Source organism: Myodes glareolus, chromosome 1 (genome assembly GCF_982192425.1).
Source record: "Myodes glareolus chromosome 1, mMyoGla1.1, whole genome shotgun sequence".
NCBI classification, from domain to species: domain Eukaryota; kingdom Metazoa; phylum Chordata; class Mammalia; order Rodentia; family Cricetidae; genus Myodes; species Myodes glareolus.
In genome coordinates, this window is record NC_142026.1 from 65,099,405 (window position 1) to 65,112,961 (window position 13,557).

Here is a 13,557-nt window from a genome sequence, read left to right on the forward strand (position 1 = left end):
AGAGAATTGAGAACACAGGATAGACTGGGTGTTCAAATTGGTCTTTGTGTCACATGGACACATAGTCATGATGAAGGCTCCAGATGTCAGCTCTGGGATGATCTATTGTTCTCTGAGGGCATGTGACTACTTATCAACCTTGTTGCCCAATATTTTGCTTGGAAGAAAAATATAAAGGGAAGTTGAGAGGGCTGCGTGGCAGAACTGAGAGTGAAATGAATTGAGCAGTGCTTTGGACTCAATCCCCACCACTCACAGCCCATTGGATTCTGAGAAGTGCTCCTGTCAGACAAGAAACACCCCAGAAGGAGAAAGAACATCAGAGCCTGAGTTCTGTGTTGAAGCTGAGGTTGTTCTCCTGAGAGGGGGAACAGTAAGTGAGAAAATTGATGGAGTTTTCTCTGCTACTTTGCAAGGGGTATGCCCCTTGGCAGGGACTTCTGCTCATAGGTAAGAGTACCTACTATCTGACTGTATGGGAAGGGGAACTCAGAAGCAGTTTGGAGTCTCTTAAACAAGACAGGATCTTGAAAGGAGACTCAAGATTTTCGTTTGTGCTTATGGTACAGAAGTACAGTGAGGGACAGAAGCTTTTTAGCTTGAATCTCTCAGAGTATGGGAGGTGATGAGGGGAAGAGAAAAGTCTCAAACAGTCTATATTCCCAGTAAATTATATTGGCTGCAACGTTCTGAAGAAAACTATTCCCAAAAATGACAGCATGACCCTCCAAATAGAAACCAAACACCAGACAGCTAGCAAGATGTCTCATTGTGGGAAAATATGACAACCTGAGACCAATCCTCATGTCCCACACAGTAGATGGAGAGAACAGACTTCTGCAGGTTCTGCTCTGCTAATCCACACAGGTTTCTGTGGCATGCACCCACACATGTATATACTGACACATGTGCCTCCACACAGATTTGTGGCATACATCTTCATATGTGCCCAAGAAGACACCAGTCTTTACAAATACACACATTATTTACATAAATAAGTTTAGAACCACTTATTTCACATTTGAATATTATTAATGTCATAAGCTTCAAACCTAGGAACCATGAAGAGAAATCCATGGACACACATTCCTTCTTCCATTCTTTCTTTATTTCCTTTCTCCACTTGTGTCTGAGTCTTTTCAAGGAACTGAACCTTCCAAAAATGTCAGACTTATTCTTTCCTTACAAATTCCTGGTTCAGTGGGGGCAGTGGCAGCTCAGGCCTTTAATCCCAGCCCTTGGGAAGCAGAGACAGGTGACCTCTCCTGGTCTACAGAGTAAGTTCTAGGACAACCAAGCTACACACACACACACACACACACACACACACACACACACACACACACAACCCACTATCTCAAAACAAACAAACTAACTAACTAAAACCAAAGCCCAAACAAACAAAAACAAAAAGCCCTAGTTCGGTGGACTGGATGTCAGTATATCCTGAAAGATGAAGTCATGGATTGACTGGAATCACAAGGGAGCAAAGAAAAACAATAGAAAGTGAGAATTCTTCAGAGGAGGAGTCCAGAGAAGCATTGCTCCTCAAAACAAATACTCTATATAAGGAGGGATATGGGACACTGATGAGGGGAACCAGGCAGACACTCTGGTAGGGGGTCCCTAATGACGTGGTCAGAGGCTCTGAGTCAATGGAAGTCATGTTTCTCGTGTCTGCAAAAGATGGTGGCCACTCACCTATTCACACAGTAAAGATGATTGCACCTATTTAATATTGGTTGTTTTTCTCATCTCATTTCTAGCCTCCCTTTTAACCTTTGGGCACCAGTCCACCACTGCCCATGTGATCACTGAATCAGTACCACCCCAAGTGGCTGAAGGAGAAAACGTTCTTTTCATTGTCCACAATCTGCCAAAGGATGTTAAATCCTTTGGCTGGTTCAAAGGGCTAAAAATCGAGAAACAAGGAATTGCAATGTATAGACGGCGCAAGAATTTAGTTACAAATGGGCCTATGCACAGTGGCAGAGAGACCATATATCGCAATGGATCCCTGCTGCTCGAAAAGGTCTCCCGTAATGACACAGGGTTCTATACCCTACAAACGTATAATAGACATGCAGAAATCCTATCAACAACTGCCGTGTATCTCCATGTGCATGGTAAGTGATTTATTGTGAACTGTGTGAATGGGGTGAGGTTCATTTCACTGAACACATACAGTAGAGTGTTCTGTGCCTACCTTTTCTATGCATTGTGACCCCATGTTGGGGTTTGAGAATTTATTGCAGGACACATATGGTGTAGAATAATGGCAATAGAACAGAATCTTTCATTTGACTTCACCTTGTACATAGATATATGCATGGTGGGTAACTCAGACAAGGATATCAGCCTCTTTCTAGACTCTTGGTGTTCTTACCAGGAATTTTCTTTAAGAAAGACCCCCAAGGGATTCAACATTGTGCCTGGTTGAGGAAAATATGGAATTTTTACTGAGATATGAGCACCAGGATGCCCTGGCTCCAGACCTGTCCCAGTATTCTCCATAAGAAGCATTTTATACATGTTGAATTTTGATATCCTGATGGCAGGGACAGTGCTGCAGAGTAGTCAAAGTCTTGTGATGTGTGGAATCAGACAGTGCACTGTCATGAGAGCCTTTGTTGGGCTATGTTTTTTAGCCATCTTCTTCGGAGAGTCAGCTGGGAAACATAGTTCAACAGGTGTCCAGGTCATTAACTAACTGTCCTGTTGGGCATATTAGATTCCACATGAAGGTCACGGTCCCCAAGGAGAGGAACCAAGGACACAAGTGCTTGTCCTCTGTGTCCAACTTGAAGAATTCTCTCTTGCAGCAAATGACTACAGGCTATGCTGGTCTGACAGCTTCCCAGACATGAGCTGTAGTTCCCCTGGTGATTACCAAGGATGTCATCAGGACACACAATGAGCTGGCAGAAAAGTATTTTCTTGACCTGGGAACTTACCTGCTAGCCTGGTTCCTCTCCTGTTTTTACAGACTTGGGAATCATGGTCACAGAATTCTCAGATGTACCAGCTACCTAATGTCTCTGCTACACTGACACAGGATCATGTTGTTTCCTACTTTATGTGTTTTCCTTAGGAAATACATGATATACAAGGGGAATAAACTAGATAGAGGTCCAAAGCATCACAGAAAGGCCATGGAGCACATTGGCAACCAATTACACAGCTCAGCAAATAGAGGACATGGGAGCATGGTCTTGAAAATCTTGCACAGGATGAAGAACTTTACAGCCTTTTTCCAGAAATCAGGTCACCTCCTCCCATACATCTGAGATGTGAGACTCCTGACATATCCTGGGCATTTGACCTCAGTCAGAACCAAGTCTAATGGTAACTTCAGTGAGAATAGATTCCCCCACACACATACACACATCACTTACTTTGTTACTTTGGAACCTCAAAGGCAGTTTTGGCATCTTCCTGCTGGGAGTGAATTCCATGTTTCAAGAGCATCGAAAACACAGGACAAGTTGGTGGATATAAGCGTTTGATTCATTGTCTGACAAACTGAGACCAATGAACAGAAGTCCTCTGACCTCCACTTAAGTGTTATGCCCTGGACCCACATACAGACTGTAGACTAGCCCTTACACTACACACACTCAAGTGAAAAAAATCAAAGCAAATGGAATGATCCAATACTGTATCTCTAAACCTGTAATTTTTCTTAAATACACCCATGGGCATACAGGATTCTGAGACATTAATTATTTATTCAGTCTCCACACATATCTAGTTTATTCTAAACATCATTTAAAAAATTATAAGAAAACTCATCATACTTATGATGTTCCCATTTTAGTGGACTTGAAGTAAAGAAAGCCAGAAGGTGAATTTATATATTGGTTTAAACCCCATCAGAGAAGAAAAACAGCAAAGTCAGAGAGTGAATGTTGTGGGAAATCTCGTGTTTGTTTTCCCAGCTAGCTGCCTAGACCCCAGAAATAATCACAGAGAAACTATATTATTTAAATCACCGCTTGGCCCATTAGTTCTAGCTTTTCATTGGCTAACTCTTACATCTCTATTAGTCTGTTTATCACCACGAGGTCATGGCCTACCAGCAAAATTTCAACATGTCTGTCTCTGGTGGCAACTCCATGGCTTCTCTTTACTCTGTCTTTCTTTCTCCTGGCATTCTGTTTAGTTTTCCCTACCTACCTAAGTTATGCCCTATTTACAGGCCAAGGCAGTTTCTTTATTCACCAATGGTATTCATAGCATACAGAGGGGAATCCCACATCAAGTGAAGACATAGGGTCTGTAGAGGAAGAAGTCAGGCAGACATAACCCCGAAATGAATCTACAATGAATGTGATCAGGGATCTGATTGCTGTAAGCTGGGCAAATGAAGAGAGAGAGAAAGAGTCATACAATTAAAATGAGTATGGGGACACTTAGAACATGAAGGTCTTGTGCTGACCTCCACCAAGTAAGACAGGGTAAGACAAACCTAGGGTGAGCAGAAGACACTGCTGCTCAGACACAGGGCTTCATCTTAGTTAAATTCAAATGTTCCAATTTAGATGAATCTCTCTCTTCCCTTCTAGATTTCCTTTGGAAGTGTGGACGCCTTGCTACCTCATCACAGCCCACTATTGAATCAGTGCCATCCAAAGTTGTAGAATGGGGGGATGTTCTTCTACTTGTTCACAATCCCCCAGAGAATATTGTAGGCTTTGTCTGGGTCAAAGGAATGAATGTGTCCAAGAATATTGTGGCTTCCCGATATATACCAGACAGGAAAACAACTATGTTGGGGCCTGCATACAGTGGCAGAGAAATTTTGTACAGTGATGGATCCCTGTTGCTTCGTAATGTCACTCCGAAAGACTCTGGACTGTACACTCTAGAAATTCTGCGAACAGATATGACAACTGAGACAGCACAAATACAACTCAAGGTCCACAGTAAGTGAATCTCTGTGACTGTTCAGTGCCAATGGTGTTTAGACACACAGGACTGTCATGGCTGGCCTAGCCTTCCTTCCTTCTGCACTGTACCCCACATGGAGGTTTGAGTCCTTAGTGAACACACTGGTAGAAACAAATTACCGTAGATCGGTTTCCATCTTCTAACTCCACCTGCGTTAAGGAAGATATTGATGTAAAGCAACTCAGCCTAAAATGTCAGAGTCAGCCGAGTCTCTTGAGGTTCTGGACCAGGGAGCCATGAATCCTGTCATCTTTCCAAGGATGGACTTAAGTAACTCCAGGGAGCATTTTTCAGTGCCCACTCTTACATCCTCTCAAAGCCGATAGGGAACAATGGTTTTAGGACATCCATGTCAAACTGAGGTATTTCTTAGCTCCAAATTGAGAATGTTATAAATAAAATCCAGGAAATGGTAGAGAGAACATGGAGGAATGTTTACCGTTGCTGTTCTCTTCATACTTGCTCAAACAGTGCCCTTCTATTACCCAGGACTCCTAGACTACGAACTGCCTGCATTACTGTGAATCCTTTTGTATCAGTCCCCAATTTAAAAAAAATGTATTATAGTTTGCCCACAGGTATATCTGGTGGTGGCATTTTCAACTTAGGCCTTGACTTGTCAAATAACTATAGTTTGTGTCAAGTTGACACAGAACCAGCCAGCCTAGTACTAAAGTCTTTTAAAGACCTCAAGCCTACCTAGAAGATCAGACTGCTCCCAGCCCCCACACAGGCCCAGACCTAAGGGTTACTTGACAGGGCAGCAAGTGTTACTATTAGGTGAAGTCAGCAGTTCAGTGTTGCCTCAAAGGAATATGAACAAAAAAGCCTAGAAAGTGGAAGTTCCAGGCCTGTTGATGTCAGGGGAGGCATTGTTTCAAACCCCAGTGTGCATGAGTGTGTGCAGTGTCTGACTGAGGGCAGTGGGAGAAGCCTTGTAGACACCCAAGGGGACAGTTCCATATAGAGGAAATGAGACTTTCGTGAGCACTATTGGAAAGGAGGAGATCATGTTTCCACTCTTCATTAAGGGGCATACAGAGACACACCCGCCACTCTAGACTGAGTGACAAGTTCATCTGCTCAGGGTGGAGGTCACCATCTTTTCATCAAGCACAATGATCCCCATGTGATGATTTATTTCCCTATGTTCCCTTCCAGCCTCCCTTTCTCTGTGCTGCAACCCTCTCAGTCCTCCACAGCTCACGATCCGACCTGTGCCTCAGTATGCTGCTGTAGGGGAAGTTTTTCTTCTCCTAGTTCATAATCTTCCAGAAGATTCGCAGAGCTTTTCCTGGTATAAATCAAGGCATAAGGCCCCGGTCCTTAAAATTGTAGACTACAGTAGAGCCAAGAATTCCGTCTCCTGGGGACCTGAATACAGACAAAGAGGGATGGTATATTTTAATGGATCCCTGATGCTTCAGGATGCCACTGAGAAAGATGCAGGAAGGTACACATTAGAAGTTTTAAACAAGGATTTCAAAATTAAAAAAGCATCCGTGGAATTTTATGTAAAGAGTAAGTAATTCTCTATGGTCTTTTGCTTCTGGGTGTGGCTTATCCTACTTCATACACTGAACTATGAGACTGGACTGTGCCTGTTCTTCCCTCACAGTATTGTTTCCCCTCACTTGAGTTGGGTTCCCTACTGTGGGGCACACATGGGATAGATAAACTGAGATATATCAGAACCCCTCACCTGTCATTACCTACAGAGTGGAGGACCTGTTCTCAGTAAACTGAGTCCCAGAATTTCAGCCTCATTGCAGACACTTAGAGTTCTCAGCATGTATATGTTTCCAGAAAGACTGTGGGAGTCAGGCAGTCCCTGGCTGATGAAGCCATGACATCCTCTAAGAGAACATCAGGAAGCCCTGACTCTAAAACTTTGCCACTGACTGACTCAAGGTGACACTGGGGAGCTTTTTTGTCATTGTTTAGATTTCCTCTCAACACTGATAGGGAACAAAACTTTACTGACTGTCCAAGTCATGGGCCTGACTATACCTTAGAGTATAGAACCAGCTGTGTACTGCCATGACAGCTGCAATTAGGTAGGCCACCTGTTCATCTCCTTCTCCTGAGGCTCAGTGGACAATTGTCTGGGCCATTAGCCTATTGTTCTGATGGGCTTATGAGACTTCACAGGAAGGTCAAGGCACCAAGGAAAGAAGCAGAGAAGTAAGCTACTCCAGATTCCTCCTTCATTTCATGGGTCCAGCTTAGGAAATCCTCTTCTGCAAGTAAATAGTAACAGATGCTGCTGATGTGAGCAGCTCCCCCAACCCAAGGTCAGATTATTGTTCATAACTAAACTTAACTCATGGACACGGCAATGATCAGGCACTATGTGTCCTATTACAAGGAAACTGAGACAGGACACAGTGCCTGAATCAGGGTCACACAATCCCTGAGTAGTGGATCCAAAACACAAGATATGTTTATAGTCACAGCTCAAAATTCTTCTCTCTAAAAGCTTTATAAATTATGAAGTAAAGAATGACTGGTTGAGCTCTCTAGATTACTGCTATTTGGTATATTCCCTTGTTTCTCCATAGAGTCTGTGACACAGCCCTTCATGCAAATGACTGATACCACAGTCGCAGGATGTAGATTTGTGACCTTCACCTGCATTTCACCTGACACTGATATCTCTGTCCGTTGGATCTTCAATAATGAGACTCTGCAGCTCACAGAGAGAATGACTCTGTCCCCAACAAAGTGTGGCCTCAGAATAAATCCTGTCAAGAGTGAGGATGCTGGAGAGTATCAGTGTGAGGTCTCCAACCAAGTCAGTATGAAGACCAGTCTCCCAATCTCCTGGCCATGATAGGTGAGTGACCTCTCTTCATCCTACACTATAATGCTGGCATTTCCTTATCAATGGGATGAAAATAGGGGAAACTTATGAGGTAAAAATGATCAGTTCCTACTCAGGTACCGCCAGCATGGTGACTCACACTTACAATCCTGGGATACACGTGTGTACAAAGGAAGGCCAGGATTTAAAGCAAGATTGTCTTAAAAGGAGAATAAAGACATCAATATGGGAAACAAAAATAGAAAGATCTTAGGAGCTTAGATTGTGGTTCAAATATATAGGGATACCGCAGAATTCATGCGAAAAAATCAGGAGCCCCCAAACTTTTGGATGGTCTGAATCTGCTGTGAAGATGATGTATTCTTTTTCATAGAGAAAAACAACCTTTCATATGCTCATATACATTCACTATTTACCTAGTTCGCCTTGGCCTAAAGCTGCACACCAGTCATCCATGTGAAATGAGGAAGAGCGACAGGAGGGACTGCCTGTGTCTCACTGTGGATGTAGCTGGTTTCTGAATAGCTTTGATTCACAGTTTGAATAAACAGATGTAAAGTCCTACATGAAGAGCAGATCTTACTCTTCACTTTGAGGGTGGCATTCACAGTGGGACCTTGCACACGAATGCTTTTCCTGTTCCACCACTACCCCAATACATCTTACAGAAAGGACAGATTGTAGGTTAAAAATTTTGTGGCTGGATGGATTTTCCAGTCCCACTACTAGAAGTCTTCTGTAGTTAGAGAAGATGGTTGATTAATAGTATCTATCCTGCACTACTTGGGGTCTTTACTGTGGTCACTCTTGTAGATCCCAGGGAGTTTCCACTGTAGTAGGTTTCCACATTGCTTCCCAAATGCCCCACCATTCCAGTCATTACTGCAAGTACTCTCTCCTTCCATCCCAGCTTCCCCCACATTTTCTACTGTTCCCATCCCCACCTGCCTCATTCACAAAACTTATCCTACTTCTTCCCAGGGAGACACATGGGTCCTACTTGAGTCTTCCTTGTTACTTAGCTTCTCTATGCATAGGACAAAACAGGACACTTAATTCTTTGTTTGCAGTATTAGTTTACAGAAGTGAACTCAGATGGGTGTGTTTGTTCGTCAGTTCCAGAAACTTCTGTTGAATCTTTAGAATTTTCAAAAAATAAGCTCACGTCATCTGAAAATCTATTTTATAGCCAATTAACTTGTCACACTTTATTTATTTCTGTTTTTTAATTGCTCTGTCTAGGATGTCTAAGAGAATACTGAAGAAAAGTGGCCACCGCAGCATCCTTGTGTTAATCCTGGTCTTAGAGGGAAAGCTGTCGGTGTCCCCATGAGTGCTTAGATGCAGTGATGTCTCACATTCCCCCCTACCTCAGCCTACCTTCTACCCTTGGTTTGTTTGTTTTCATCATTAAAAATTATTCACTCTTGTCAAATTTACTTATTGATTCAGTCTTAAGAGTTATAAATGCAATCAGTTTTGTGTTTCTTCATGCTTCCACCTCTATAGGTTCTGGGTCACTAGGTATTTGCATGTTTCATGTAAGTCATTCTACAGTTCTCCGTGACTGTTGAGGAGTTATGGTTGCAGGGATGCCTGGCCATGGAAAATATCTTCAGGTGTGTGGGGTTAGGCAAAGAATTGGGTCTTGGAGGGACAGAGTTCAGAAGTTGGCAGTGGAGGAGGTATAGTCTGGAGGCAGGTCTCTCAAGGGCTTACATACTGGTGGGGGCTGCCCCAGAACAGTGGAGTTCCACCAGAGTTGTGGGGCAGGGCCCAGATACCTTGCTCATGCTGGGATCAGAGGGTAGGGATATGGTAGGGATATGTACCCTGAGGTTTATGCTCTGGAATTTGGCACAGATCCATTGGAATGACAGTAACTCACTTCCTTTTCCAACTGGTGTGATTTGTGCCTGTGCCTGTGCTATGTAGTCAGCTGGGGTTGAGGTAGAGGTCTGGCCATGAAGGAGGATATTCAGGTGTGTAGGTTTGGGTGGCAGAGTGGATTTTGGTGGGACAGATTCCGCTGTGTGGTGGGGGTATTGGTGCAGTTGGAGTCAGGACTCTCATCTACTTGCAGGTTGATGGTGACTGCACCTGAGCCATGGAGTTCCACCAGGGTAGTGCTGAGCTTCTTTTTTTTATTTATTTATTCATTTATTTATAAAAAAATTTCACTTCCTCCCCTCCTCCCAATACCATCCCACTCTCCCCACTCCCTTCCCTCCTCCCTCTCCAGTCCCAAGAGCAGTCAGGGCCTCCTGCCCCACTGGAAGTCCAAGTTCCTCCCCCTCCCTCCAGGTCCAGGAAGGTGAACATCCAAACAGATCAGGATCCCAGAGAGCCAGCACATGCAGACGAAACAAGACCCAGCGCCATTGTCAATGGCCTCCCAGTCAGCCCCCATGTCAGCCACATTCAGAGAATCCGGCCTTGTCCTTGGGCATATACTGGGCACAGTTTGTGTAGCAAATTGGTGGCACATGACTAAGGCTCTTTTGGGCACTAGTATTATTTCTTCATTTTTTGTCCTCTTGGAATCAAGAGGTGAAAGATTTCCCTTAAACATTTTTATTTTCTTTTAATTTTCTATACACTTTAATACCCCAATACAATAGAGGGAAGAAAACAAAAGACTGCTTTAACATGATACAAGGGACAACTAGAATAGTTACTTGTTTTAATACTTCGAGCCATCAAATCATTAATTCATGAGAAAAGCATTCTGTTATTTAATCAGAGAACCTACCCTAGACCAAGTATCCTGAAGGCAGCCACTCCTTAGGTAAAACCTCTTAATTCAAAAGAAGGAGCAGAAGTATGCTTGAGTTTTCTGAACTTTGGTTAGGGTGGAGTGGCTCTACCTGTATGGGCCATCTTAATTTCTGAAATACCAACTAGCCACAGCTTAAGTCAGGGTTTGTAGCCACTGTTGACACCTTTGACACCTTTGAACAGGGCAAAACTCCTTGACATTCAGACAAGTGGAAATAGGTTCACATGTTTTGAACCTCCACAACAGGTGCTGTGGATTAATCTTCCAGCACACTATAAAGATTTGCCACTCAAATTGCTTTAATAAAACATTGATTGGCCAGTAACCAGGAAGGAAGTATAAGCGAAGTTATCAAACTAAGGATAATGGGAAGGAGAAAGGCAAAGTTAAGAGTCACCAGCCAGATATAGAGGGAGCAGGAGATAAACATGCCTTGCTAATAAATGTACTGCCACATTGCTCTCTCCTTTTAGTTACACTCTGCCTCCTAAGTCCACCTATCCTTGCTTCTGCCTTGCTATTTGCCATTCAACTCTTTTTTTAAATTTATTTTTCCATTCAAAAATTTACACTTTCTCCTCTCCTCCCATTTCCCTCCTGCTCTCTTCCTCTCCCTCCTCCCTCTCCCTCCCTTCTTCAGAGAGGGTAGGGGACCCTGTCCCTTGGGAAGTCCAAGGCCCTCTCTGCTATATCCAGGCCTAGGAAGCTTTGCATCCAAATAGACTAGAGTCCCCAAAAGCCAGTACATGCAGTAGAAACAAGTCCCGGTGCCTTTATCAATGGCTTCTAAGTCAGCCCCCATTTTCAGCCACATTCAGAGAGTCTTGCTTGATTCAGTTCTGGTCCAGCTGAATTTGGTGAGCTCCCATTAGAATAGGCACACCGTCTCAGTGGGTGGACCAACACCTCATGGTCCAGACTTCCTTGCTTATTTTCTCCCTCCTTTTGCTATTCTACTGGACCTTGGGGGCTCAGTCCCTTGCTCTGATGAGGGTCTCTGACTCTATCTCCATCTGTCGCCAGACGAAGATTCTATGGTGATATTTGAGATAATCATCAGTGTGATAGTGGGGCAAGGCCAGTTTAGGCACCCTCTACTCGGTTGCCCAAGGACCTAGCTGGGGACATCCCCGTGGACACCTGGGATCACCTCAAGAGCCAAGTCTCTTGCCAACCCTAAGATGGCTCCCTTAATGTAGATATACCAGACAGTCATCTTGGAACTTAAACATCATTTTACTTTCATAGAATCCCATTGAGAGAACATTGCCCCCATGACAACTGGAAGTAATTCTCGGAGATGATGTGCCCTCTCCCAATAAAGTTTGTCCTCAGGGTTAGAGACATCATTTAGAGGTTGATTATAATTGGTATAGGATTGGAATTTTGTAGGCTCAGGGATCTCTTTGAAAAAATAAAGGAAAATTGGATGGGATAATAAATTAGTGTGAGATTACTTACATATAATAATAGTGAGTAATAGGGTAAATATTTGTGAGTTATTATTTATTGGCAGTTTACATTGGTACAGATTCTTGTATATTGATACAAACTTAAATTATATTGAATATGTTCCTATTTTGTCTATAATATTTGTATATCTAGGCAAAGTTATTCTGTCATATTGTATGCATGCAAGCTTCTATCTCTGCTTAAAACATTTTTGTATATTGATACAATTTTAGAATATATTTATCATATTGAAATATACATTCCTACCTCTGATCAATATACTTATACATTGTTTACATTTTGAGGTCATTGTCCTCAATTGTTGCACAGTTGTTTATTGTATAGTATTCTAATATGAAGTTTTAGTCTTTAAGTTATATAAGTATTAAGAATTATAGATCAATAGTCATCTATGTTTGTCATAGCTTGACTACTCAGGTTCTTTAGTTACATAGAGATTGTATTCTGTATAGATAACTAATCTTCAACCACTTCAAAGAGCTGTAGAATATGGCATTTAAATAACTTAGGGTTCTGTTGAAGTGAGACACAATTGCTCCTGGTAGCACTGATATATTCTCAAGAGAATATTGAGCACCAAAGGCACACCACTTGGAGTTTGTTTCATCTTAGCAAAATTGACCTTTGGGCAAGGAACTGCCTATGCCTCAACCACTGTCAAGGTACATGGTATCTGGAAATGGATAAACAGAACACAATGAAAAAGCCTGTCAAATCTTACTAAGATAGGGTAAGATGGTTTTGAAAAAATTCCTGCCTCTGAAAATGGTCTGTCAGTTATGTTAGGCCTTGGCCAAATTTGGTTGCTTCAATCTCGCAAATGAGACTTTGGGTGTTTACCCAAGTAGCCAGTTGTCTCTGTCATTTGTTTCACATTTTTGAAGTTGCTTGATTGCACTTCCTGCTTGCTCAAGTAATATTATTTCCCTTCTTGGGTCTTTGATGGGGTTGGAAACTAGATAGTTGTAGTTACTTTCCTCTCATGACTCAAGTTATTTAATATATAAGACTTAAACTCATTAAGATAGGAGAATTATGAATATATTTGTTCTTATTGTATATAATTTTGTATTAGGCTTAGAACTCTCTTATTGAAACAAAAGGGGAAGGTGCTGTAGGAAATTCTATAGACAGTAGCCTTTAAGTTACCCATATGAAGGCATAAGTCACAGACAATCCACACCAGTTTGGAATTATGATTAATAGAATGGTTATTTATTCAAAGGGGAAAAAACTTACAGAATACCGTCCCAGACAACAGCCCCTCTGCATGAACAGGAAAGGAATCTAGGAGCCGGAAGCAGAGCCAGAAGCCAGAGAGAGAGAGGAGGACAACCACTGCTTTTTTTAAAGAGAGACCACACCCCAATGGGCTGGTAACTCAGCGGCGATTGGCTGAAGGAGTGGAAGGAGCTCCCACAGCATCTCCCCCTTTTGTTTAAGTAAGAGAGTTCTAAGCCTACTACGAAATTATATACAATAAGTACAAACCTATGAAATTATATGCAATAAATACAAATATCCTATCCTA

At 42.5% G+C, this 13,557-nt stretch overlaps 1 protein-coding gene across 1 annotated transcript; it reads left to right on the forward strand.

Annotated features, from left to right (window-relative positions):
• The first annotated feature begins 389 nt into the window (after positions 1–389).
• Positions 390–7,783, forward strand: LOC146895981 (pregnancy-specific glycoprotein 22-like). Its single transcript, XM_085693002.2, has 5 exons — positions 390–450; positions 1,767–2,126; positions 4,566–4,925; positions 6,112–6,471; positions 7,512–7,783. Exons 1-5 carry the CDS (start codon positions 390–392, stop codon positions 7,781–7,783), a joined length of 1,413 nt encoding a protein of 470 aa, XP_085549128.2.
• The last annotated feature ends 5,774 nt before the right edge of the window (positions 7,784–13,557 follow it).